This window comes from Rhipicephalus sanguineus, chromosome 1 (genome assembly GCF_013339695.2).
Source record: "Rhipicephalus sanguineus isolate Rsan-2018 chromosome 1, BIME_Rsan_1.4, whole genome shotgun sequence".
Taxonomy (NCBI): Eukaryota; Metazoa; Arthropoda; class Arachnida; order Ixodida; family Ixodidae; genus Rhipicephalus; species Rhipicephalus sanguineus.
Genome location: NC_051176.1, coordinates 230,737,605 through 230,765,457, shown reverse-complemented (window position 1 = coordinate 230,765,457; position 27,853 = coordinate 230,737,605). Strand labels below are relative to the sequence as shown.

At 47.9% G+C, this 27,853-nt stretch overlaps 3 protein-coding genes across 3 annotated transcripts; 2 read left to right on the top strand and 1 right to left on the bottom strand.

Annotated features, from left to right (window-relative positions):
- The first annotated feature begins 661 nt into the window (after positions 1–661).
- Positions 662–9,161, top strand: LOC119381891 (uncharacterized). Its single transcript, XM_037649644.2, has 3 exons — positions 662–942; positions 8,662–8,766; positions 8,862–9,161. Exons 1-3 carry the CDS (start codon positions 796–798, stop codon positions 8,943–8,945), a joined length of 336 nt encoding a protein of 111 aa, XP_037505572.2. The 5' UTR covers positions 662–795; the 3' UTR covers positions 8,946–9,161.
- A 2,214-nt stretch (positions 9,162–11,375) lies between these two features.
- LOC119381881 (uncharacterized) lies at positions 11,376–16,308 on the bottom strand. Its single transcript, XM_049420147.1, has 4 exons — positions 15,875–16,308; positions 14,047–14,214; positions 12,490–12,588; positions 11,376–11,478 (listed from the first exon to the last, which is right to left on the bottom strand). Exons 1-4 carry the CDS (start codon positions 16,088–16,090, stop codon positions 11,419–11,421), a joined length of 543 nt encoding a protein of 180 aa, XP_049276104.1. The 5' UTR covers positions 16,091–16,308; the 3' UTR covers positions 11,376–11,418.
- Positions 16,309–20,677: 4,369 nt separating this feature from the next.
- LOC119374080 (transmembrane protein 64) lies at positions 20,678–21,569 on the top strand. The gene has a single exon (XM_037644142.2). The coding sequence runs from the start codon at positions 20,940–20,942 to the stop codon at positions 21,567–21,569; it is 630 nt and encodes a 209-aa protein (XP_037500070.1). The 5' UTR covers positions 20,678–20,939.
- Positions 21,570–27,853: the final 6,284 nt, after the last annotated feature.

Below are 27,853 nucleotides of genomic sequence, written 5' to 3'. Positions count from 1 at the left end.
TGACCATCTCCTCTTCGTCATTACAGGATGTTTGTTTAGACAATGCAGATTTTTTTTCTCAAATAAGAATGCGCCTCTTGTCATCGCGAACACGAGGGGGAAATACTGCTAAAGGTACAGTGAAAAGGCTCATTAACAAAAACTTTGTACTTAAATGTTTAAATATCAACTTGAGAGCAGTCGTTTACTGCAAAAGTCGTAGGCCCGGTCCCAATATACGTCATACCTTTTTTTTTCTTTTTCTTAGAAATCCAAGAACTCGCCCGTAATTTCGAATGTTCATTACCGAAGTTCGAGGTCCCAAGCGCGCCCGGAGGGCAGAAAAGCCGGCCGCTGTTTTACGTCTGACCGGAACTACCCGTGACAAGGAAGTGACGAAATTTTAACGAATGCGCCTGGCGGAAGCATCTTGTCGGGGAAAGCGGCACGTCATCTCACGTGCACCAGCGGATCGCCTTACCTTTGCGTGCGATGTTTGGTGCTTATCTGTTCCTTTCGCGCTGTGCGCAAGAAAACCGCGATTTTCACTTTTTTTTTTCACCGTACAGCTCGAAATTCCTTACGAAGAAGTTTCGTAAGGAGCCGACGGGAATGGCGTCGGCTTATAACAACCCGCTAGCCTGCTCAGTTCGGTTACGACGAATGGAATGAACCCTAAAACATCATCACCTCGACGGAGGCTCGATACAATCGTACACACGCACGCCTCACTGTCGTGGGTGGGAAGCACGTGCCAAGTGTGTCTTGTTTTATACTGTGCAGGGCGGCGCCGTGACCATCGTTGTGTTGTACGTGATGATGACACGCTACCTGACCGATAACGAGTGGTACGCACACTTTATCTTCCTGGTGGCCTTTACGTACGCCCTGAATGGCCTGCTTGTCATGATATCGTCAATGACGTCACCCTCGACCCAGGCACACTTGCCGCGCACCACGTTCGTAAGTACATGCATTGTACACTGTAATCCCTGCAGTAATCTCACGCAGACTGAGTGATCGATCAGTGAAGTGGTCGGTGGGTCGTTCGGTCAAGAAATAAAGTACAGGAACGGTTAGGCGTTATGACATCTGCGTAAAAATAATTATAATTGAACGTTATGCTTGGGGCCGGTCCTCATAAATAAGGTGTACTATTGTTGGCGCTTACGGCACGGGCAACAAGCGTCACTAAGCTGCACTTAAACCAGAACTCGTTCCATTATACATCAAAGCCATCCATCTTGCGGCAAGCATATACTGGGGAACAATCACGACCCTCCTCACACGACAGCGCACTTGCTTTCACGTTGACGTTTATTCGTGCTGTCCCTCTTTCTGTCTTAAGTTTACGTCTTCATAGGTATATATATTACCTTGATGTCCGTCACAAGATGCTGATTTATTGTCTTCCCCTTTGCCTCTTCTATATACGTATCGTTTGTAATTATTTTATGTCATTTAAATAATACCACTAATTCGAAGGAAGGAAGAAACAAGCGGAAAGACAGGGAGATTAGCCAGTTCTTAGACTGGCTGGCTACCCTGTACTAATTCGAAGGTAGGCGTTGTGCCAGTTGTCTTCTTCTGTCGTGTGTGTTTCTGTATTGCCACTATCAAGATGCGGCCACGCCAATCCAGCTAAAGCTTTTTAAAGACCGAACGGAGACCGATGACACTGTCGCAAATCACACAGCCACACGATTGTCTATGGACAGCAACATTTATTTTGAGTCGAACACGACTGCAACACGATCTGTGGAAATAAGGAACCGACTGTTTTCGGACTTTCAAAATCACTCCCTCTCCAAGGCAGTCCACGCCTTACGTGAAATTCCGTTGAACTTTGGAATGTTTTGTGCCTATGCGTCTTTGCCGCTCGGAATTTATTATTGGCGCCATTGTGTGCAGTCTTATTTGCGAACAATGAAAAGTAGAACAATGCAAGTCACAGAACTTAATTGATTTCGCAGATAAAGTCTGAATGCTACACATAATCCATAATTATTTATGTATTAATTTTCGTTAAAGTCCAAACAGGAGTATATTGCCACGCCCGCTTCTTCTTTTATATTGATGTGTTCGAGTTTGACCAGCAAGGACGGTTATCAACGTTCGGCGCTGGCCGTGAAGCAGTGTTCGAGAAGCTTCACGATTTTAGTAGATCGTTTTGTTAAGATTGCGTGCCGCACGCGAATGTTCCAGCTTTGTCGAGAGATAACACCGCCACCAGCGATATTGCTGGAAAGTTCCATAGCGCCTGTATAAAAGCCGACGCGCTTGACCGCTTGTCAGTTGATCGACGGTCGACGCCCTGTTCGCCGCTATCAGTTTATTGCTGTAGCTGGAGTTTCATTTTCCCGGCCACAAGTTCGGCCTAATAAAGAGTTTCACCTCGGACGTGCTGACTACTGCCTTCGTCGACGTCACGACCACGTGACATCTGGTGGAGCTGCTGCTTCTTCCATGATCCGGACGCCCCCGCGAAGTGCTGACCCAAGCCCAAGCCGCGACGAGGACGACGGCAAGGAGAACCCGGATCGTCGAACAAGCCGCAGGCAGAAGGGACTGCCGCCAGAGCACGGGCTCCTTCCCGAAAAAGACAGACAGCCGCAGAACCCAACATCGACCGCAGCGACGATGACCGACCCCGTGCAGCCTGCGCCGATCCTTCTTCGGCATCCCAAGGAGCCGCCAACCTTCCGCGGATCGTCGTTTGAAGACCCGGAACCTGGCTTGAAACATACGACCGTGTCGCCGCCTTTAACAACTGGACCAATGAAGACAAGCTGCGTCACGTGTACTTCTACCTCGAAGACGCGGCCAGAACCTGGTTCGAGAATCGGGAGTCCTCACTGCAGACCTGGGATCTTTTCCGCAGCGCATTCCTGCACACGTTCACAAGCGTCGTCCGCAGGGAAAGAGCCGCTTCTTTGCTGGAGACCCGGGTGCAGCTGCCAAACGAAAACGTCACCATCTTCACGGAAGAGATGACTTCACTTTTCCGTCAGGCCAACGCTGCGATGGCGGAAGACAAAAAAGTTCGCCTGCTCATGCGGGGTGTCAAACAAGAACTTTTCGCGGGACTTGTCCGCAACCCGCCCACGATGGTCGCCGAATTCCTCACCGAGGCTACGACTATTGAAAAGACACTGGACATGCGGACGAAACAGTACAACCGCTCGCCGCTGTCTGCAACCTATTCCGAAGTGCACTCACTAGCCACCGACGACTTGCGCGAAACCATCCGAGCGATCGTGCGGGAGGAGTTGCGCAAGCTGTTACCTTCGCCGCAGCCCCAAGTGGATTCGATCGCAGACATTGTCCGCGAGGAAATCAAAGAGTCACTGGGTGTTCCTCAGCCGGCACCGCCGCAGCTTCAAGCAATGGGTTATGCTGCTGCAGCCCGACGCAACGCCCCCCCTCCTCGCCCGCGTCAAGACGCCGCGCCGCCCCAGCAGTTCCGCCGCCAGGCACCACCTCCGCCACCACCGACGCCATACCACCCGCCAACCGGCCAGCGATACACGCCGAGGAAGACCGACGTTTGGCGCGCCCCCGACCATCGTCCACTCTGCTACCACTGCGGAGAAGCCGGCCACACCTACCGCCGCTGTCAGTATCGACGGATGGGACTGCGCGGGTTCGCCATCGACGCGCCGCGTCCACAGCAGGGTGAACGACCACGTGACATTGCCGACTATCTGGCAGGAGCGCAGTGGACCCCCCGAGGACCTTCCCGATCGCCGTCGCCAGGCCGCTACGCCTCTCCCCAACGCCGCCAGTATACTGGCCCATTCCGGGGCCGGTCGCCTAGCCCGTATCCGGAAAACTAAGGGCAGCAACCGATGGAGGTGCGGTTGCTGTACGACGAAACATCGAAGATCCTCCGCCGCCGACGACGACGCCACGACGAAACCTTGAAGACCCGACGCGAACCAGACAGAGCCCTGACGACGAAGCCTCGCGGACCGAAGTAGACCTGACGACGCAACGTGGAAGCAGCGGAACAAACCGACGTAGCCGTGACCCGACGCCACGACCTAACTGCAACGCAAGACGACGAACTAGCGACCTCGACGTTCTTATCGACGGCCACAGGGTCACAGCCCTCGTCGACACAGGAGCCGACTATTCTGTCATCAGCGGACCGTTCGCCACGAAGCTGAAGAAAGTTAGGACAGCCTGGGAAGGCCCCGAAATCCGGACAGCTGGAGGTCACCTCGTAACGCCGGAGGGAATCTGCACAGCGAGACTCACCATTAACAACCGGATTTATCCCGCGAACTTCGTAATCCTGCCGCGTTGCTCGAGAGATGTCATCCTTGGTATGGACTTCTTAGGCCTTCATGGTGCAATCATCGACCTGAGGTCTAAGTCAATAACACTGCCCACGGAAAAGGCACTACCGCCGCACACTCCGCCAAGAAAGCACGCCTTGAATGTGCTGGAAGACCAGGTCACCATTCCCCCTCGCTCCAGCGTCATCATTTCCGTCGGCACTCAGAAATCAGCAGACCTCGAAGGCGTTGTTGAAGGCGACCAGCACCACTTGATTAACCGCAAGATTTGCGTCGCAAGAGGAGTAGCAGAGCTGCGGGCAGGGAAAGCAACAGTTATGCTCACGAATTTCAGCAACGAGTACAAGCACGTGAGCAAAGGCACGACGGTCGCCTACATCGAAGAAATCGTAGAAGCCAGCAATGCTTTCGGCCTCACCGATTCTCCCGAGCCTACTCCGACGAATAAAGCGCCGCAACCAGCTTTCGACATCAATCCCAGCCTTCAGAAGCACAAACAAGAACAGCTCAAAACCCTGCTCTTGCAATACAAGGACTGCTTTTCGTTGTCGTCAAGAATTAGGCAGACTCCCGTGGCAAAACATCGCATCATAACAGAGGAAAGCGCCAGACCACTCCGTCAGAGCCCGTACAGAGTTTCGACGCGAGAACGCGAGGCCGTGAAGAAACAGGTAGACGAAATGCTACGCGACGACATCATCCAGCCGTCGAAGAGTCCGTGGGCATCCCCGGTGGTGCTAGTGAAGAAGAAGGATGGGACTCTACGTTTTTGCGTCGATTATCGTCGCCTGAACAAAGTCACGAAGAAGGACGTGTATCCCCTTCCCCGGAGAGACGACACCCTGGATCGATTACACAACGCAAAGTACTTTTCGTCGATGGACCTCAAGACCGGTTACTGGCAAATAGAAGTCGACGAGAGAGACCGAGAAAAGACTGCTTTTATAACACCAGACGGCCTGTTCGAGTTCAAGGTCATGCCCTTTGGTCTTTGCTCGGCACCTGCGACTTTTCAACGGGTTATGGATACAGTACTGGCCGGCTTGAAGTGGCAGACGTGCCTCGTGTACTTGGACGACGTCGTTGTTTTCCTCAAACTTCGACGAACACCTTCGGCGCCTTGAAGTTGTGCTTCAAGCAATCAAGACCTCCGGACTCACCTTGAAGCCCGAAAAGTGCCGCTTCGCTTACGAGGAGCTCTTGTTCTTGGGTCACGTGATCAGCAAGGATGGTGTTGGCCCGGACCCGCGGAAAACAGCTGCCATCGCTGACTTCCCGACGCCCACCGACAAGAAGGCCGTACGCCGTTTTCTCGGCTTGTGCGCCTATTACAGACGTTTCGTCAAGGAATTTTCACGGATCGCCGAGCCACTGACGCAACTCACGAAGGCCGACGTCGAATTCAGGTGGGAAACGTCGCAAGTTCAAGCATTTCAAAAATTGAAACGACGCCTGCAGACGCCTCCCATACTTGCGCATTTCGACGAATACGCCGATACGGAAATCCACACCGACGCAAGCAGCGTAGGACTCGGCGCCGTCCTTGTGCAAAAGACCGACGGATTCGAAAGGGTCATCAGTTATGCTAGCCGGTCGCTATCAAACGCAGAAATCAACTACTCCACAACAGAAAAGGAGTGCCTGGCTATCATCTGGGCTACATCGAAGTTTCGCCCCTACCTCTACGGCCGGCCCTTCAAACTTGTGAGCGACCACCACGCCTTGTGTTGGCTAGCTAACTTGAAGGACCCTTCAGGTCGCCTCGCACGGTGGAGCCTACGCCTTCAAGAATTTGACATAACCGTCGTTTACAAGTCCGGAAGAAAACACTCCAACGCTGACTGCCTGTCCCGCGCCCCCGTCGACCCACCGCCGCAGGACGACATGGAGGATAACTGCTTCTTGGGAACCATAAGTGCCGAAGACTTCGCCGAACGACAGCGAGCGGACCCAGAACTCAGGGGCCTTGTGGAATACCTCGAGGGCAGGACCACCGTTGTTCCCAAGGTATTCACGCGAGGACTGACGTCGTTTTTCTTGCGCAACGGTGTTCTCCTTAATTAAGAAGAACTTCTCGCCGCTTCGAGTCGATTCCCTTCTCGTAGTGCCCTCGACATTGCGACCAGAGGTCCTCCAGGCTCTGCATGACGACCCGATGTCTGGACACCTGGGTATTTCTCGCACGCTCGCAAGAATACAGGAAAAGTACTACTGGCCGCGCCTTGTCGCCGACGTAACTCGCTACGTCAAGAACTGCCGGGACTGTCAGCGACGCAAGACACCGCCGACTAGGCCAGCCGGACTTCTGCAGCCTATCGAGCCACCTCGACGGCCGTTCCAGCAAATTGGGATGGACTTACTTGGGCCGTTCCCGACGTTCAATACCGGAAACAAATGGATCGTCGTAGCTACCGACTACCTCACCCGCTACGCCGAGACAAGGGCTCTACCCAGAGGCAGTGCCGCCGAGGTAGCAAAGTTCTTCGTTGAGAACATCCTCCTGCGTCATGGCGCCCCAGAGGTACTCATCACCGACAGAGGTACGGCGTTTACTGCTGACCTAACTCAGGCAATACTGAGATACAGCCAAACAAGCCACCGCCGGACCACAGCGTACCACCCACAGACCAATGGCCTCACCGAGCGGCTAAACAAGACCATCGCCGACATGCTCGCCATGTATGTCGACGTCGAACACAAGACGTGGGATGCCATCCTTCCGTATGTGACCTTCGCATACAACACGGCCATGCAAGAAACGACGCAGATGACGCCGTACAAGCTGGTCTACGGAAGGAGCCCGGCAACGACGCTCGACGCAATGCTACCAACCGCCACCGACGAAGACGATCTCGACGTTGCCGCCTATTTGCAACGCGCCGAAGAAGCTCGACAGCTCGCCCGCCTGCGCATGAAGAACCAGCAGAGGGTCGACAGCCGTCACTATAATCTTCGACGACGCCACATGGAGTACCAACCCGATGACCGTGTGTGGGTCTGGACGCCGATACGCCGACGTGGGCTCAGTGAAAAACTTCTTCGGCGATACTTCGGCCCATACAAGGTGCTTCGACGTCACGGCGCTCTTGACTACGAGGTCGTCCCGGACGGCATTACGAACTCCCAGCGACGCCGCGCACGACCTGAAGTCGTCCATGTCGTGCGCCTTAAGCCGTTTTTTGCGCGTTAGCAAACCTGGGAACTCTACTTTTTCCTTCGTTGTTGTAATTTATTTGTGTATGCACTTGTTTTTTCCTTTGCATGTTCTGTTGCAAGCATCGGGACGATGCTTTTTCAGAGGGGGGCAATGCCACGCCCGCTTCTTCTTTTATATTGATGTGTTCGAGTTTGACCAGCAAGGACGGTTATCAACGCTCGGCGCTGGCCGTGAAGCAGTGTTCGAGAAGCTTCACGATTTTAGTAGATCGTTTTGTTAAGATTGCGTGCCGCACGCGAATGTTCCAGCTTTGTCGAGAGATAACACCGCCACCAGCGATATTGCTGGAAAGTTCCATAGCGCCTGTATAAAAGCCGACGCGCTTGACCGCTTGTCAGTTGATCGACGGTCGACGCCCTGTTCGCCGCTATCAGTTTATTGCTGTAGCTGGAGTTTCATTTTCCCGGCCACAAGTTCGGCCTAATAAAGAGTTTCATCTCGGACGTGCTGACTACTGCCTTCGTCGACGTCACGACCACGTGACAATATAATAATAATCCCATAGGCCTCACACAAAATAAATTATGCAGACCATGTGAAGTGAAGCACTAGGCTGTTGTCATATAATATCATACATGCTGTGTGTACAATTTTATTTACGTTCGTCCTATACAATATGTAATCTCACGCACTGTTCATGTTTACGCATGACACCGTACGCAAGTTATATATATGCCAAAACGAAAGCACCAAATCAACTGGGTGCACAGCTCGAGACGTTGGCACACAGCGTCACGAGGATGTGTATAAAGCTTCTGAACAAAGTATATCGCAATTTATTCAGGGATTCTATACGCTGCGTGTCACAGTAACACACCCCGCAATGGTAAAATTCCAATAAAAATTACATATAACAACCCCAATGCTTTTTCTCGGCTTCGAATGGCTGTATCGAACAAAATCGGACTCCTCCGGATTGGATAAGAGTGGGCGCATACACAATGGACAGATAGTGCGGTAGCGGACATAAGAAATTCAACAAAACTTCTATATCACACGCTATGTGTATTTAGCATAGGCAGATAAATATTTAACCAGAGGCTGAACCACAGGAATGCCCGCAAACAGGCACAACGCAGTGTCGTCTAAATATTGTGTATAGCATTTCCAGCGACATCGTGTCCTGCGCCCGTTGACGATACTTGATGTCCTGGTTTCTTGCAGTACGCCTTGTACCAGTGCTGTGCCGGAATCGGCTACGGATTTGCGGGAGTCCTTCTGTACATATTTGGCGGTGATATTTCGTTACCTCACGCAATGCATGCCGGGGTAGGTGTCGCTTGTCGAGTCTTCCTAGCATCGTTTCATCGCAGCATCACTGTTTCTATTCATTATTTTTTTTGTGTTTTTTTTCTTTTTTGCAGTTGACTGGGCTCGGCATCAGTCTTGTACATTTTATTCACACTATCGTCAACGTTATGTTGGTGCTGTCTCTTGAGCCCGACTAGCACCCCCGTGAAGACAACGACTAGCTTTTTGCCCTTGATGCCGCCCGAGAATTGGTCAACACAGACGCGGCGTGACCGAACTTCACGGCACAAGGCTGATTCATTAAATCACTTTGTTTCAGATTTGTTTGGACGTTCCGAGAGCAAAAAGGCAACTCTGTGATTGATAGACTTTCCTGTAACTCACGACGTCTATAGAGCCGTGCTCCCCGCAGGGCTGCAGAAATAGCATCCACAACTATAGTATGCCCCTTTAAGCAGAGCAAGCTCGGGCGTGCCACAAAACTCCGTTCCGGGTCCTTGTTTGTCTATACCTGTCTACCTGCGTTTCTTCGGTTGTACGATTTATCGTGCCGTACTTTATTGCGATGTCTCCGAGATGATGATAACGATGATGCTATATGTGTTTTTCAATATTACTTGAAGGAAGCTGCAACAGCCTTTCTTGTTTCTCAAAACTGAGAACTTATACGAGTGCGATGCCTTTGAATAAATATCTTTCCGCCGCAAGTTTTGCAAATGGCCTTATAATAATAAAGAGCGCCTCCGGTGTCCCCGTCTTCTCCGTATCTTTTTTTTTTTTTGTGCGCTTTAATTTATTCCGTATAAAAAAAAGGACAAAGTTAGTATTCCCCATGGTTCCTCAGCACCTCTTTCCTGCGGCGATGGCGATAACAGTGCTTAGCCTACAGCTCCTTCCTTACTTTTTCATCTTTACGCGATGCACGTATAACTATAACCCATTTTGTTGCTTTGGCGTCCAGCAAAATATACCATAGAACGAGAGAGGAACGGTGACAGGACGAGCCGCGTGACGTGTTAACCGCCGAAAAGATCGCAGGAACGTATACGTGCTAGCCTGTATGAAGCTTTCGCTCCCAAGTACCTATGGTCATAGAGTTTCCTACAATGACCTAGAGGGAACTCTGGCGCTGCGATCGTTCAGCCACCATGGGAATGATGGGTAGTACACGGTTTTGCCTAGTCTTCGTGCGTATGGGCTTCGAACGCACTTGTGGCTTTGTTTATTGCTATGTTTTGGTTTTCTTTCGGATAAAAGAATGGATCGTTGTGAACTTCGTGACCAGATTTGAATCGGTGAGCCTAAAGAAGTTAAAGTAGTGAAGTGAAACTGCTGATTTTTGCTGAACTTCGTTTTGCGACAAAGCGGATGCAGGCGACGCGGAGCCAAACGGAGCCGAAAGAACGAAGTTTAGACAAATCCGTGTACTACCCATGATTCCCATGCTGGCTGAAGCGCGATGCATTGCAGCTCCCATAGACACTAGCGCCAGAGTTCCCTCTAGTAAGTATTGTAGGAAACTCTATGCCTATGGTCACTCACAATCGTCCATCATATATGAACTGTAGAGCGCATCTAATGGTAGCCGTCATAAGTGGCACTTAACAAAAGGGGAGAAAAAAGCCGCAACGAGGAGTTAGCGATTCGTCATGCGAAGTCGAGCGCTATACTGCCGCACACAGCGGCAAATTTTCGCGGCAGCGTTGTCTCCATATCGCGAATGCTTTGTTACCGTTGTTCTAAGAACGTAGTGTTACAGCTACACTTTAATTTGATTTTCGATAGAGACACATAATTCATAAGTTTAAACGCTACAAACGGCGGCGAACTGATGCTTGTGTGACATTGAATTATTTCCGCGCATTTACACGCGTATACTCAGCAACGTTCAGCCCCCCTCCTCAATGGGAGAGAAAGACGGCGGCCGGCGCGTTTACTCTCCCCTTGAGCCGCGTTCGTCGGCTACGCTCGCACAATATCGATAGCTCGTACATGCATAGAACGTACCTACGCCTCCTCGTTGAACATACGATGCGCTGGACGATGTTATCGATTTGGAATTTATTAAACAGAACCTTACGGCGACGGCGGAAACGCGCCGGCAGTGTCCATACAATTGTTATCGCAATAAAATGAGTTCGCATTACCAAGTGTATTAACTCATATCACTTAGGTTTTTTTTTTGTGTATGCTGTCTTATGTTTTCCTAATTCTTTCATTGCATGCTTTCGTTTGATGCCGCATACCCATTTATTGTTTCCGCACTCCCTTCTGTAATCATCTCGGCAACTGATGGTACATTAAACAAACAAATAAATAAATAAACAAATAAATAAATAAATAAATAAATATGCAGTTGAAGTTCGTCCTCTTCCTAATTCAATATGTTTTTACGCACGCAGTAGGATCATCATCGTTTCGGCTGTGCTGCAGGTGCCAGTTATTATAATTATCCTCCGAAAATGCGTGCTCGAACACGTTCCGCGGCATGACAGGAACGACGTTGTGATTGGCGACATGAGCTGCGATTCGACAGGAACTGATGCCGGAATTCCCACATTTTGAATTGCACATGTGCGCCTACACATTTAGGTTAGAACTTCATGGAACGGGCGCATTTCTTTCATCGAACGACAGCGTGTTTTTCGAGACAAGGGCACAACGACTGAGTCACTTCAGAGTGTAAACAAGATGACCTGCGTGGAGAAGGCCGCAGATGAGCCCACCGAGCTGCAATAGAAAGAAAGCACGTGCTCACCAACGGACACTCAACGGGCCAAGCAGTGAGAAAGAGAAATTGAAGGCACTTAGTATTTTCAGATGGATTATACGAACAGCGAACACTGATTAGAATAAACTGCTAGCAAATTAACTGATTCAAACTAATTTGTGAGCTTAACGTGTGCTATAGAGTTGTTTTAAAGTAGCGAAAGGTGAGTACAACCTCATTTTGCAACTTACGTGTGTACAACGCTCAAATTCTACGCGCATACCTTGAGTAACTTTTCACCAGATAAATGTGTACGTCTCAATGCAGTCGGCAGAACCCGTTTCAAATGTAGAACTAAAGAAAACAGAGTGGGGTCCGCATATTGTGGAAATCCGTTTGTTTTTTCTCGTCATTCTGTACTTATCGGTCGAGTATCTGCAGTCTTGGCGATAACGGTGACGTGGCGGGCGGCGCCCGCGTCAAAAACCGCAAGGAAATGGGAAATGTCTATGTACGGTTAAACAGAATCTCTTACGTCAGGCAATGACGTCATTACTACAGCGTACATATCGACGCGAAGAATTTTAACAAGGCGAAATTCGGCTTTCGGCTGCTATGATCCGGGCTAGTATAAATTCGTGGCGGAACAGTGCGAAGAAAACCGACGCGAAAGGACGGCTTGCTTAAGCGCACGCTTTGCACCTCCATTTGTAAAAAGCGAAAAACAAACTCCGCAGTGCGTCGCACGATCGCCCAGCGCTGCCCACGGCTGTCGTTGGGGCGTGTTTCGAAATCCTAATGCCACCTTCGACATATCGCACCGGTGCGCACCGGGGCACCCAGGCGCTACGACGATTGGGCGAAACGGCGCACCATGGAGGGCGCCCCGGTGCGCACCAGCGCGATTTGTCGAAGATGCCATAAAAAGCGCAATAGAGCAACTTCCGGTCACCGTTCCAAATAGATAGAGAGCAGGAGGGTAGCATTATCCCAGCGATCACGTGGGCGATTCGGCGAACAAAGTTCCTCACCCCTCCAAAGATGCAGTCGCCGGGGCTGTTGTACGTTTGCATGATCACGATGGCGTTGATGATGTAACAAAATGATGCCGTCAGTTGATACAAGACGAACTGAAACGAACCAAATTGGTGCAACATAAGAGCAACGTGTGACAGCAGTAACCGCGACATGTGTGCAACTGGCCATGTTGTAAACGAAAACAACAACAACAAAAAAAAACAATCGAAGATTGCGGGAGAACGTGACTGATGGCACTATAAGTATTCAAGGCACTAACGTCTCGTAAAACTTTGACGTGTAAGTATACACCGATGTAATTATGTGCGGCGCGTTGCTTACTTTTTGCTGATATACTTGATATGATTATGACTGACGCAGAAAAATTGAAAACGTAACGTTCTCTCGGCAACAAATAACGGTGACGGTCGTCGAGGGTACTTAACACGTAAATATATCAGCTTGCATGCCAAATTAAAACGATCGCTAATTATTATTTATGTAATCGCTTTAATCATGGCGCACATTGAAATTACGCAACTAAGTCAGCCAGTGCTCTAGGCATGATGGTTTTTAGCAAGTCTGATATTAGAACCGAAATATCTGTCGACGAAACGCAGCTTATAAAATTATCGAATGCCCAGAAATGTGTGACTAAAGTGCTCCAGAATATATCTGTGGTTCATACGTATTTGGGACTGTTATCTTAAAACTACTCGCCATTGTAGCTGTTCGAATAATGAGTACCATGTTGGGGTATATATGTATGGCTGGCCCGAACTATATATATATATATATATATATATTTATGTGTGTGTGTGTGTGTGTGTGTGTGTGTGTGTGTGTGTGTGTGTGTGTGTGTGTGTGTGTGGATGCTCAGTAAATTATACAAACGTTACATTTAACGTAGTCGAGTAATAAAATATAATTAATTATAATTAGCCGCGAATTAATAGTCGGCTACAAGAGTTTTCTTTACTGTCTTACTTTTTTAGGTGTAATTATTCATTCTTTACGTGCGTTGATAAAGATTATGTAATAGTATTTGATAGTACAAACGCTAGATTTGCATGAAGGACGTGCATACGGACTACCGGAAAATAACAAAAAAAAAGTCAATATGCCCCGGAGCGAATCAAATCAAAGAATGGAAAAAAATTAATTAGGATACGGGGTTTGACAACGACAATATGAGATTATGAGGCACGCCGTATTGGGGAACTCTGGATTACCTTGGAACTCCTGGGGTTCTTTAACGTGCACTAAGTACGCGGACGGTTTTTTTATTATTATTATTATTATTATTATTATTATTATTATTATTATTATTATTATTATTATTATTATTATTATTATTATTATTATTATTATTATTATTACTTAGCCCACATCGAAATGCGGCCGTTGCGGACGGTACTCGAACCCGCATCCTCAAGCTTAAGCAGCCCTGCGCCTTAGGCCGAAAAAAGAAGAACTGATTTCCTCTCCTGCTCTTTTCCTCAGTCCTATCCTGTGTGTGCATTGCATCGATATATGTCCACGTCGTTCGATTATATATACCGACGACTCACGTAGATGGATGACGGCAGGAAGGTGGAATCGGCTTCCGAGAGCAGCGCGGAGAAGATGAAGTGCACATCGTTGATGCCGTACGTCATGGCCGTCAGGTACAAGAACTGCTGGCTGCGGGACTCGACGCCGAACATGAAGTACAGGCAAGCGATGATGGAGCCTAGGATCTGCAAGTGCATACCAATATACAGAGAAGGGATTTAGAAACAAAATCATCGAGGTCTGTCGATGATTTTGTTTTAGATACAGCCGCGCGCTGTACTAAACGATGCACTGGAGGGAGTTATGCTATCAGTCGCTCGTTTCCGTTGTGCTCAAATTATTTTGCATCTTACAGAGTTGTATCGTACTGCACCGTATTACAATGCCGGTCATGTAAATTTGCACAATGCATAACGAGAGTAAGATATAAAGATATATGCCTAAATAAAAATATTCTGTGCATGTGTACGGATTGTCCACTGCGAATTTTGTTTTTTGTACACAGAAGCCTTCGCACAGGTGGTTTGTATCGCATTTGTTCTTTTGTCTGCTGCTACAAATTGCTCTAAATTGCCCTTGAAGTCTTTGTTTTTTTGTTCTTTGACAGCCAACAAAGTCCATGCAAATCGAATAGGAGTGTTTTTCTGGTAGACACATTATAGCGACGCGTTAATTCATACATGTTATATTCACAACAGGACTTCTCATCACCACTCAATGCAGGGGCCTGTAAATGACAAACAGCTCGTTCCTTTTGTGTGCTTTCTCATATCGCACCCTTCATGTATTTTAATAATTCAGAACAATCCTGGCTTGCCTCGACCACTGCCGCTTGAGACTTCAATAAATGTCGACATCTCTCGCAGAATAATAATTTGTGAATGTGTCAAACCGACGATATGATGATGAGGCACGCCGTATTGGGGAACTCCGGATTACCTTGGTACACCTGGGGTTCTTTAGCGTGCGCCTAAAGCGAAGTAGTACGCGAGTGTCCTTGCATTAATCACCACTCCCGTCGAAATGTGGCTGCCGGGGCCGGGAATCGAACTCGCGGCCTCGAGCTATCTTTCACTTTAGTTAGACCCGAAATAAAATAATCAACAGTTTCGATTAGCAAATTAAATTATCGAATGTAATCTGAATCGAACAGCAAGGACTAGCCTTGATTCGTATATTCGAAAATTTTGCCTCAGAGTGCCAGGGCAAGATAGAACATACACTAACGGAGAGCAGTGGGAGACCGCACTGCTAAGCCCAGACACAGAAGTGCAACTCCAAGTTCTTCGGCAAGCCGAGGGTGCCGCCAGAGCTCAAGGACTCATGGCTGCCACCTAGGGAAGGGAGCCCATCCTTCCCAATCTTGCCGTCTAAAATAAAAGTTCTTTCCTCCTCCCTCACATTTTGCACGCCATTATTTATAGGAAATATTCGACGACGAATAAATTAATAAGGTACTATTAAAATTAATTACGATTCCCCATTTTCACAGGGGCCGTCAATTAAAAGTTTTTCATAGACTCCACCGGCTGTCCTATGCATGCCGTTGGAGCATATTAAAAGAAAGTCTTGCGCGCCTTTCCTTTCAGTAGCTGCGTTCTCCTCGTCGATGTACTTATTCATTGGCGATTCTCCGTTCTTTGTCCTTGCAATGAAATGAAGGTACTGACCCGGCTTACTACGTCTGTGAAGTTCAGATGGGTTCGGTAAAAATGCTTAGAATTCATGCATTAAGCGACGTGAAAGAGGAGGCCCACGAGCTCTAATCAAGGAAGACACCACGACAGCCTTTACGAGAGTCTGGCGCCCTGCTGGTGTACGAACGTGCACCCATTCTTCACTTACTGCTTCAAGGAAGTTGAAGAGACCGTGAACGCTGCCAACGTAGCGCGTCGTTACTTGCTGGAACGCCACTTCAAGATCCATTTGCCTTTGGGGAGAAAAGACGAATACCAGGGTTTCAGAATTTGACTGGGGCGTCAAATATTCCTGTGATTCCGCCACCGCTAAACACGCCTGCAACCGGTGGAATATGCCAGTTCGGACGAAAACGCCATTCATGTTTCACGCGAGAGGCTGCGCACGACTAAACATCCTTCACATGCTCGAATAGGCACGTAACGCGTAACGAGCAAAAAAAAATAATAAAAAGGATAGCGCTGCATACCTGTTAGCACGTCAGACTATACAGAGCCTTTGACCAAACACGAGTACGTACGATGATGACGGTCCAGTTTTCATGGTGCGTACCCACTAAGGGGATGGGCAAGATTTCGGGAAGCAAGATGTATTTTAGTTAGTTAGTTAGTTAGTTAGTTAGTTAGTTAGTTAGTTAGTTAGTTAGTTAGTTAGTTAGTTAGTTAGTTAGTTAGTTAGTTAGTTAGTTAGTTAGTTAGTTAGTTAGTTAGTTAGTTAGTTAGTTAGTTATAAAATACTGTGGACATTATGTACAATTAGGGTGAACAGAATACACCAAGGTTATTTATACAAATGGTTCGCAGGGTCACAAGATTTTCTTACGGGTGCTGGGGAAATGCGTCAGTTAGTTTATTCCGGAGGAAAAAAAAGTGTCAGTCCTTATTGGTGTGAGAGAATGAGGGTAGCGATGCCGAGTGGGTCTGCTTATCAAGCGGGATACGTATATGACAAGGATATAAGAAGTTGAGAGGGGCAAAAGATCCAAATTAATATAATATATCGAACGAAAATGTATACAAAAGAGCGAGCAGTTAGACTAACGGATGGAAAAGTATATAAAGCGAGGGAAATATCTAACAAAGCAACCTTTTTGATGCATTTAAAAATGACTTTGACGTCTCGGATGCCGCAACGAAGCACATCGCACGGCGGCTAAACATTTCGCTGATCGGCACCTCGGTCTGCATGACGAAGCACAACGAGCGCCTAGCTGTTCGAAAACGCAGCTGTAGGAACTTCGCGCATCGTACCGAACTGTATGAACAACAACAACGCGCGCGATCATCTCGGAACCCGCGACCAAGCACATTGCGCGGCGACTTGCCAGACACGCGACTAAACACTTCGCGGACCGATGAAGTAAACCTTGAACAATCACCGGTGGTATAATTCAGGCGCACATGCAGCCGTGCTTGGTAACGCTGAAAGGCAATTATAGTGCAAACGAAGTTCTAAAATGACGCCAAAGTAAAAATAAATGAAGTTTCCAGTGATGAACGACTACTGGTCATGTGGATTTTTGGTCATTACCGGCAATTTTTCAAGCGTATCTGACAGAAAACTTACGAATTGAATTTAATTGAATTGAATTGAACTGAATTGAACACACTTTATTAGGTCCTGCGGAACGCGACTGGATGGCGCACGCAGAAAACTTCCGAGCCAGTTTTTTGAGCTTGTGGTTTCGTGCGATTTCCTTCATTCATCCCTCTCATTTCCCAGGAAATCATGACGGAAGGATTTTGTTTGCTGCATGCCAGTGGTGGGGTATTAAAGGGTGCAATAAATCTATTCCTTTTTGTTTTCTTGCTTCAAATGTTTCTGTGATCAGAATTTTTTTAAATGGCTTGCATGCGAAGGTAATGCAGAACTTGACACTTTTTGTTTTCTATTGCAGAGTGGGGAAGAACAAATAATGCAACAGCCTTACAGCACAAGAGAGGCCACTGGAATATCACGAAATATTCAGTGAAATATGACTGGATGCTCTAACTGCGGTCACCCAGAAACTATAGCAAGAAATGTGAAATCAGCACAAAGAATTACACGCGCGCTGAATTTCATAAAATTTATGCACAAATAGGCAAGTTTTTTATTGATATAATATAATTGGTTTCAGTGGAAACATGCACACTTTGTACGCTTTTGTAAACGCTGTACCATACCAGTATTCTAGTGTAGTTGATAAAGCATGGCAATGTGTATGAGACTGAGCACGTCATTGCAACAGAGTGCCGAAGTTATACTCAGCCAAACAACCGAAACGAATAGGCAGACATTGCGAATAAATTAAAAAGAAATGCCTAAAAATAAGCAAACCCAGCATTTACCTAGGTTTACCTACGACGAAGTACGTGCAACGAATATCGGGCTGATCATTTGTCATTGCTTCTCCCAGTTCAGATGGCATGCTTAAATGATTAAACCATAATGACGAGCTAAAACTAATCTGCAATAATGTGTCTAGTGAGCGGCTATTTTCGTTTTCTTGAGGAACTGTAACAGGCACAACGCTGTCGCTACTCCTCGAACATACCGACCAGCTATCCGTCCTTCACCACGTTAAATAACTGCAGATGTGGCACTGTCAGCAGGCCCGTATCCAGGGAGGAGGGGGGGGAGGCGCCCCCCCCCCCCGAAATTTTTATGATACATGGTGTTTTACTGAAAATAAATAATGAAAATAGGCGTTTTTCTCAAATAGTTAAGGCTTTTGGCAAGTGCCTCCCCTCCCGAAAAAAATTCCTGGCTACGGGCCTGACTGTCAGCAATATAGTTGTACAATGCATGATCTTCCCGAGCATTATTTGCTGTACATCAAAATTGCTGTTTTCATCTCATTGCTGGTAGAAAAAAAAAAGATTTCTTGCCATCGTCAATAGCGGTACTATTCGTATTCGAAAATATTCGAGAGAGATTCGGTTCGATTTGAACTTGGATTTCATGATTACAATTCGATTCGGACTTGAAAATTTGATATTCGCGCATTCCTAATGCATGTTCTTTGAGCTCCTCTAGATGTATCTTTGTCGCGTCCAGAATATCATCTATCCACCTAGTGTATATGGGAGACCTCATTTTCTCTTACTTTCCACTTTGGCTAGCGCTAATTTCCGCTCCGTTAAACTTGTGGCTCGCATGACATGGGCAAAGGAAGAAGGTTTCATTGGATTACTTCAAAAGAGCATTCAGTATTGATGTTTCTAATGACTGAAATATTCGTTAGCTTGGCAGTCAATGAAAAATGCAAATAGCGCAAAAAAACGTAAGACTAGACGAAGAAGGCTACAGCACAAAACTCTACGCTATGCATTCCTTTAGTGGTACACTCTCTTCTAATCCATCTAAAAATGTGTTGTTCGCAACACGGATGACAAAACAAAATTTGTTTCTCTCATTTTCAGTTGCTTACGCTCCACTCCTGCCCACCTGAGACAATCAGCGTCGTTTACAAAAAAAAAACGAAAACGCGTAAAGTCACGGAGAAACTGGTGCGGATTTTCATGCAAGCATACTCTGTATTGATTTTGATCGACTTTGCTATAGTGGTGTAAACTGTGATTTCCCTTAAAAAGAAAAAAAAACGAAAAAACGAATATACTTTCAACATGCTATTTCTCTAACATTGCACATGGTCAATGGCATTCGTTCTGGGCTTTTCTACCAACTCACTCGTTTGTGTTGCGTATTATTCGACTAAACTTTTGCGCGTGCTGGTAGAACAGCCTAGCGTATAATTTGAGGCTTCGCCTCAGTGTCTTTGAGGACTGTGGGAAAACCCGCTTTACGTCGTTTGTTCGCAGGCGGTAACTCGTGCATACGTGGTCGGTTTGGCTACATTCAAGTCATGAAAAACAGCGTTTCCAGCTTTTCAGCTCCTCACTTGGGCTCATTTCCTCACGACAAAACAAAGTTTATTCTGTTTCTTTGTTTTTCGTTTCTTTTTTCCCCCCTTTTCGCCGTTGATCGAATGAGTTTTATTTTTCTTCCAAGTATTCGCCACGAGATGGATGTACACTTTGTAGCAGATGTGTAAAATGAATCTGGGATGGCACCTGTGTGGATTATTATCATTTTTTTTATCGCACGATCGAAGTGCAATAGTGGTGATGGATGACAAACCAGATTCGTCATAGACTCATAGATACAACAGGACTCAGTATTTGTAGAGTTCAGCTTACAACGATGCCTACTGTATGAATAATCTCGTGTAATCACTGTTTTATAGCAAATGCCCCACGTTAACGGATATGTGCATTTAGCACATGATTAATTTTTTTCTAGAGAGGAATTTTCACGCCACTTTCTCCAGTGTTGGGGTATCCCATATATTGCCAAACAAATATAATATATAGATACAAGGGGTCGCTCAATGCGCTGTCATGCACCTTCTTGCTATATCGGCTCTCTCCCTTTTTTTTTTTTTTGCATCGACCGTATTCCGTGATATACTTCAAGCGCTGAACGCCAATAAAATTTAAATTATTGAGGCTAAGTGAGGACGCGGCGATTAGTCAAGGAATTTTCAACGAGGCCAATTTCTGACTTAGAAGAACTGATACCTTAGAGGTTCAGTGCACGCTAATTTGTCGGCATGATCGGACTATATCTTCATATTATGAAGTAATGAACGCACGAAATAACCGTCTACATTTCGACATCCTTGCTTTGAGGATCTTCGGGGCCCAACAAGTGCAGTGCGTCCGGCATTTTTGGTAGGTACTGAACCTTCAAGCCCATTCGCAAAGCCGTATTACGGTTTCTCTCGCACAGTATAGCAGCGCGTGCGGCGCCACACGTACCCTTACGGCAAGGGTGCTCTGCCTTGCGGGACAGCTCTAGAATCGCCTCCGAGATTGCTATCCCCGTTGGAGAGAAGAATCGGGCCGCCGACACGAACGTCTTCCGCGTACCGAGGGGCGGCGCCACAATCGCAAAGCCCCACGGAGGAAGAGGGAGGATGAATCGGGGCCGACGCAAGCGGCGAGTAACGGGAAAGGAGAAACGGCGGTCGCAGGAGGCTGAGTAGCGGTGTGGTTGTGTTGTCGGCGTCGTCGCGAGTCGGGTCGCTGTCTCTTCGTACCCCGTCACTTTTGCTGCACGGCATGCGGTAACGCGCGCGCTGTCGAGAGCCACGCCGTTCCAGGTGCAAGCGCGGAGGCTGAGCCGGACTAGCATCACGCAGCGGCCCTCACATGGGACAGGCGAGCCGATGGTTTCCTCCGCGCACGGTCGTCTGCTATCGCTCCGTGCCTGGGCGCCGGACGGAGAGGACGATGTCCCGCCCTGCACCGTCGTCGCCGTCGAGCATCTGCCGCCACCTCCGGCCGGAGAGAAGTCGGCCGCTGTCTTGAGCTGCGATCGGAACTGGCTGCTTAAAGCGTTGACCACGATTGCTGTGCTCGGGGGACTCGTCCTCACCCTGCTCTGGGGCAAGTTGTACGTTCGCGAATGCCTCGTCTGGCTGGACAGCCAAGACAGCGAGACGGTGTGCCTCGTTTTCGTGCTCATGTACACCTTGGTGGCCTTCCCGCTTACCTGGGGCTACATCCTGCTCAATTTCGCGTGCGGCTACCACTTCGGTCTCGTCCTGGGCGTCGCGGTCACGGCCGCTGCCGCGTCTGTCGGCATCTCGGTGGCCCACACGGTTATGAAGCGCTTCTTCCTGGGCTTCATCATGGCCCGGCTGCTGTCCAGCGAAGTCGTCCGATCCACCCTGGCGTTACTTGACACCGGCCACGCCTTCAAGGTGGTCATCATCTCCAGGCTCACGCCCATCCCTTTCGGCCTGCAGAACGCGATGTTCGCGGTGAGTTTCTCCGCATGTGTACGCGCAGCCTAGACGGAAGCGAGCCGAGCTGCGCGCAAGGCTCGTTCTTCCTGCAGGTATATTGCGCAATAGTCTGGTCGTCGACCTCGCGAGCAGTGTGCCTGCACTGGATGAACACTGCCAGGTCTTCCCGCCGATTGCCCACTCTTGTCATTTGTATAGGGTCCTTAATTCTCATATTTGGTTAGACAGCAGGTGGAGTGTGTAACAAATTAGTAAGCTGCAAGCAGACGGTGAAGTGTATTTCGTATACACAACGCAAGCATTTAGATTATGAATGCAATGACTTTTTTAGTATTTGTAGTGCGAACAATGTATAGTCTGGTCGATGTGTACTAGGGGGGAAAAAATGGAAAGGAAAGAAGTGCCTTGGTATGGTACTTGCGTTATTAAAGTATCCGATCAGCCCTGAGTGCAAAAGACATGACATGCAATCGAATGGACGCCATATCATAGTTCTCCAAGCTGTGTAATGACCTTCATTCGCTGTCGCGAACATTTCGCTATAGTGAACTACACTTTCGCTTTGACGTTAGCGTCCATGTTGCGCAAGTGTTAGTTTGCCCGCGAAATTCATGCTTCATACGTTTAGAGCGTATATTCAGCGGCTCAAGAGCCCAAACTATTACAAAAACACCCTACGGCTCATTCAAGCATGAGTGAGATAGCAAGCGCTAAACCTTGAATATTGCGTGAATGAGTGGATAGCGCTTGACCGTAACTGTCAAAACACGATTGGTTCTCCTTACTTAAATGGCTGTCACGCTGACTGCCAGGCAAGGGGCCATAGGTATCGGACGTTGCATTTGCGTTGCGCTCAGTACACTATTAACAACCATTCACTGCATCTGACGTGCTGTCGCGTCCCCTGTTCATTGTAATGTACTTTATGAATTAAAGCTAGTCAAGAACCGGGCTTAAAAGTTACTGACTAGTACAGTTTACGTCGTAAAAGCCGAAACAGACTCGCGGATGAGTGTTAGAATGTAGCACCGTAAAATGTAGTGCAGCGTTAAATTAAAGTGCAGCGAGGAAAGCGCAGTATACTGAAGGTCACTGCTGCTGCGTGCCATCGCGAAAAGTAGCGTGAAACTATTTCTGCTGCTTGCTCCATCTCTTCTCGCATTAACTTTTAAGTTGGTTAAATAATAAATTCTTTTCTGAACCGGTTGTCCCACGATAACGTCCACGCCAATCGACAACATTACATACGACCACCCGCTTGTAGAAATATCTACGGATACAGCAGGCAGAAAATTTGGGAGATACATTGTCGCTACGTCGTCTTTCGAACAATCCCTTTTACCTCGCACAGAAAAAGCCAGTGGAACAAGTAGACTGCCAGACGCCGTTGTAACCTCATCCGATACATCGTTCCCCACATTACTTAGATGCCACATTAACTGTTTATGATTCGCAGTCACTGCATGGAGTGCATTATCAGCACCAGGCCCGTAGCCAGCGCCCCCCCCCCCCCAAAAAAAAAATCCTGGCTACGGATCTGACCAGCACTGATATACCTTGTACTTTTTTCAAGTTGCATGACAACTCACGTATGGCATGCGTGCCTGGTGCACGTTTTTCGCAGTTAAAACTTTTCCCGTTTTTCTTTTTTTTTTCGTGTTTTCCCCCTCTTTTGACAACGGGCAAACATTGTTCGCAATGTACCCCCACTACAATAGTCCCCTAGGGTACATGAACTTTTCTGCATAAAAAAAATAAATCTGAGATAGTACGCAGACGAAGGCTGCGCAGGAGCCCGCACGTTCCTTCTTCCCTGCGTCTCGTCTGGAATGTGTGCTGTTAACAATAGAGAGTTGCAGAATTGGGCACCCAGAGCTTTTGCATCGCCCTGGGTTGTCGCCTATGGGCATGCGTCAAACGCAAGCCACGCTTTGCGTTAGCGGTTCGACCTCTTTTTTTCTTCTTTTTCTCTTTCTTTAGAAAATAGCGCGCGCGCACGAGAAATCCAAGGTCTGGGTGCCTCATTCTAAAGCTATATAATATGTGTGAGTACGTTGGAGCACCACCGGCCGAATCGACGAACGGCGCATTCTCGCAGCATCGTACATACTGTAGCGCTTATATTTGGACTGTGGCATGTACAAAACAAGTGAAATTATTCTTCACGGACATGGGCTCATGGTGGACTAGCGCTACTGACACGCGGCTAGCCACTTCGCAACGTCCTTCTGCGACCGCAACACCCGCATCAGCAAGGCACTTCCAACGCCCTCGGATATGGGGCTGCCATAGCCTGCAGTGCCGCTCACGCCGCCGTCAAGCGCGCTGGAAGGCTGGTCTTGGCTGCCAGCTGCAACTCAGCGTTCGCTCTCTGTTTCGTAAGCATGGGCTCTGTAGATACCAATGCCGCATATGAAAGTGCAGACGCGCTCTGGGGGTTCCAGCAGCTGCATGGCTCTGCATGCAGCGCAGGCGTGTGCCGTAACCGACACGCTCCAGGAACAACGCTGTAAGAAGCACGCGGCCATATTGCACACAGCGCCGGTAACGCAAGGAGGAAAGTATCGCAGCAAATCTACCATGGAGAGGGTTGTTGTTTAACAAACGACCTGCGTGGGTTGTGGATCGTATATGCCGCAACAAGTTCGACTCCTCGCGCTTAGTCACTCTGCTACACATGTCATCATGCTTGTGTTTGGTATAGTAACGGCTGCAGCTGGCTTCCAGCATACCTTTGCATGTTGCGCACGAACCAAGAATTGACAGCAAGCCCGACCTGCTTGTTGGCAGTTCCTTTCTCATTTCTTTTGGGCCCTAACCGCACGCTTAATTCGAATCTCTCCCCATCTCTCTAAACACATACATACATACATACATACATACATACATACATACATACATACATACATACATACATACATACATACATACATACATACACACACACACACATACATACATACATACATACATACATACATACATACATACATACATACATACATACATACATACATACATACATACATACCAGGCCCGTAGCCAGGAATTCTTTTCGGGGGGGGGGGGGCACTTGCTGAAAACCTTGACTTTTTGTGAAAAAAACTTATTTTCATTATTTATTTTTGGTAAAAACACATACTTCACCAAAATTTCGGGGGGGGGGGGGCGGCCCCCCCCTAGCTACGGCCCTGATACATACATACATACATACATACATACATACATACATACATACATACATACATACATACATACATACATACATACATACATACATACATACATACATAAGTGCATGCATGCATGGCACCATGAAGACGGCGCGTATAATGTAGTAATCTTCATACGTGTCGTCTTCTTTTTCTGCTATCTCCATTCACCGAATCCATAAGAACTTTCTTCTTCTTGTACGTATACGTGATCGTGACTTGCATAGGACCATCTGGGCTATGTATAGCGCGCGCCACAGAGCAGCGGGGCTGGCGTTGCTTGCTTCCAAAGCACACGCAACGCCAGACAGTGGGCCATCAAGAACGCGGCCGCGCATTTTCTCGGACCATTTCCACGCACGCTCGTCAGAAAAACGCGGCGCTGGCCGAACTAATGAGCCCGTATCGCTGTCCCTGTATTGTGTACCGTACACCGTCGGCGTGTCCTTTCGCAGGTATAGGCGCGTGGGCGAGACAGAAACTGTACATGACTATGATGACGATCATTATTATTATCTCAGTGGCCTATTGATTAGTAAATGTTATACTTTAAAAATGGGAGATAGTAGACAAACATACTGTGCCAGGTGTGTATATTATATTGTAGTTATCTACCATTCACCGTATTGAAAAGTGCGACTTGTAACTGACGGTGTTGCGATGTGTGCAGCCCTTAATTCACGTGACAGTGCACCCAATGCGCGGTGTAAGCGGCTGTTTACACCGCGCATTGGGTGCACGTCGATAAACGCTAAGTTTTGAAAAATAACCCCCAGTCTAGACGGCGTGCCACGAAATGAGACCATGGTTTTCGCGCGTATCGAAACCCCAGAACTGATTTTTTGTCTGCAGTACAGGTTATAACGTTGTTATTGTCTTATTAAATTGATGAACTGACTAAGCTTTACAGCAAGTGGCGGCCATCAGGATTTGCACGATAATCATAGATAGGATTCTTGATATGCACAAATGAACTAAATAATTTTCCTAATTATTGTGTTTCGGTATTAGGCTCTATTTGTAGTAAATGAAACCAGCAGTACAGTACCGAAATCATGACGGACGTAGAAAGCCGCCTGTACACCTCGTACGCGAAGTGAACTGTAGCCGCCTTGACCATATCCATGGGTATAACCCCTGAGGACGGCCAAGACGTCGTGCTTACCGGTTCCCCATATTTCGCGGTGTTTTCCGCGGTCGTCCTAAGACTTATCACAGAAAAAAAAAAAAAACTGGAAAGAATAGAAGAGCAAAGGGAACTGCCTAAGCCGCAAGAGGACATCGTGGAAAGCATGGCATACGCTGCCCTTTTTTCTGCATCCACCTGCACTCTTGAGAAACCCACAGTGACCTTGTTTACCGACACGAATTCTAAACAGGAGCACCCTTACGTCACTATAGTGCGCGTGAGCATGGTTCTGCGCGGTATAATATATTTTCGGCTTCGGAAGCTTTTTACTCTTTATAGACGGAATGACTACAGCGTAGACCGACCATGGAAATGCCCCACACTCCGAATGGTAGGCAACGATAGGTGCCTATGTGTTTATGACGTCACAGTTAAAGGGACACTAAAGGCAAATAACAATTTATGTCAGAGTGAAAGCCCAATGTATGACAACTTCTAAAACTGCAATATTATCAACAGCAGTGCCCTACTTACCGAGAAATTAAGCTAAATGTATCACATGATGAGCGCCACGGGTGGGACATTTTCTAAGTGATCCCGATGACGTATGGAAGTCGGCCTACAATAAATCACTAGTAATCAAACTAGCAGCAGTAAAAAAAAAGAACCTTCCGAGCATGAAAAGACGTAATAAAATGCTGTTTGTTCGTTTCCGCTTGATTCATGGAAAAAAGAACCTCCGTGGCGTTGCCAACGGCGCGCGTGGTTCAAAGGTTCCGTTTTCGCCGAACTGCGCCTCTCCCGGCGCCCTGCTTCGCTCACGCGGTCGCGTCTCAGTGGTAGTTTCGGGATCGCATACTTCCGCGTGTGTTTTGCGCGCTCGTGAAAGTCGCTCTGACCGAAAGTTCGACAAAATACCGCATGCATGTGATATTGCCGGATGCCCGAATGGTGCACAACGCCAGTGCTGCAGCAAGGAAACCGGTGTGTCTTTTCACTGGGTGCTGCGGAATGAACCCTTACGCTCGATGTGGCTTAGTGTCATGTCATTGCGCCAGTGTGCTGAACAGTCAAAACCTCTGCGTGTGTGCTCGCTGCGGGACTGCGGCAAGCTTCGATGGCTTCGATGGCCGTTGTTGCTACTGTGGGTCCCGCTACTTCCGCTCTGCTGCTACTAGTGTCGGCGGCCGCGCAGTAAAAGCGGGCAACGTTGGGCACGGAAGCAGTGACGTGTGAAAGTCGTATTTTCAGGCGAGAGATTTGAAGCGCGCTAACGCGATGCGGACCTCTAAAAACGTGATTTTATTTCAAAATAAGCACTTCCTTGGCATAAAAGTAGCACTACGAGGTTTCTGGACCGCTATTTCAACAATCAACGTCGACTTAATATTTGCCTTTAGTGTCCCTTTAAGCGGAAAAGAGACACACAAGCCCGTACAAAAAGCCGGCACACGCGTGTTCTGCTCACTCACGATACGCGTGTTGCGGACGAGCACCTTATGGTCCACTTCTGTTTCTTTTGGGTGAGCACAACAACGTGGTGTCGAGCCATGCTGAAGAAACGGGAAAGTTCTAGGACTTTTCCTCTTTCCCTATCTCCCGCTATGACAACGCACTGTCTGTATCATCAGGCATTTGTAGTCCGATTCTGCCAGGCTGAATTCCGGCACAGCATGCCGCTGTGAAGACCTGACAGAAACAATAGAAATATATGAACCCCTCTGGATCCCTCCTGTACACTCTTATACAGCATGCGCCCCAAGACAAATTTACACCGGTGTAAATTTGGAAAAAAAAAAGAAAAAAGGATCTTAGCATCCGGTCGCGCCTGTTCGGTGGCCGAAGGTTGCATCATGCTCTTCGCAGACTGTTCCTCCGTTACGCAACCCCCTACGGGGCGGCGAAACCGCTGACCAGGACGTCTGCTTGACGTGCTGCAAACCGTGCAGCTGATCGAGGCTGTTTACGTTACTTGAGCTGCCCTAGCGCTG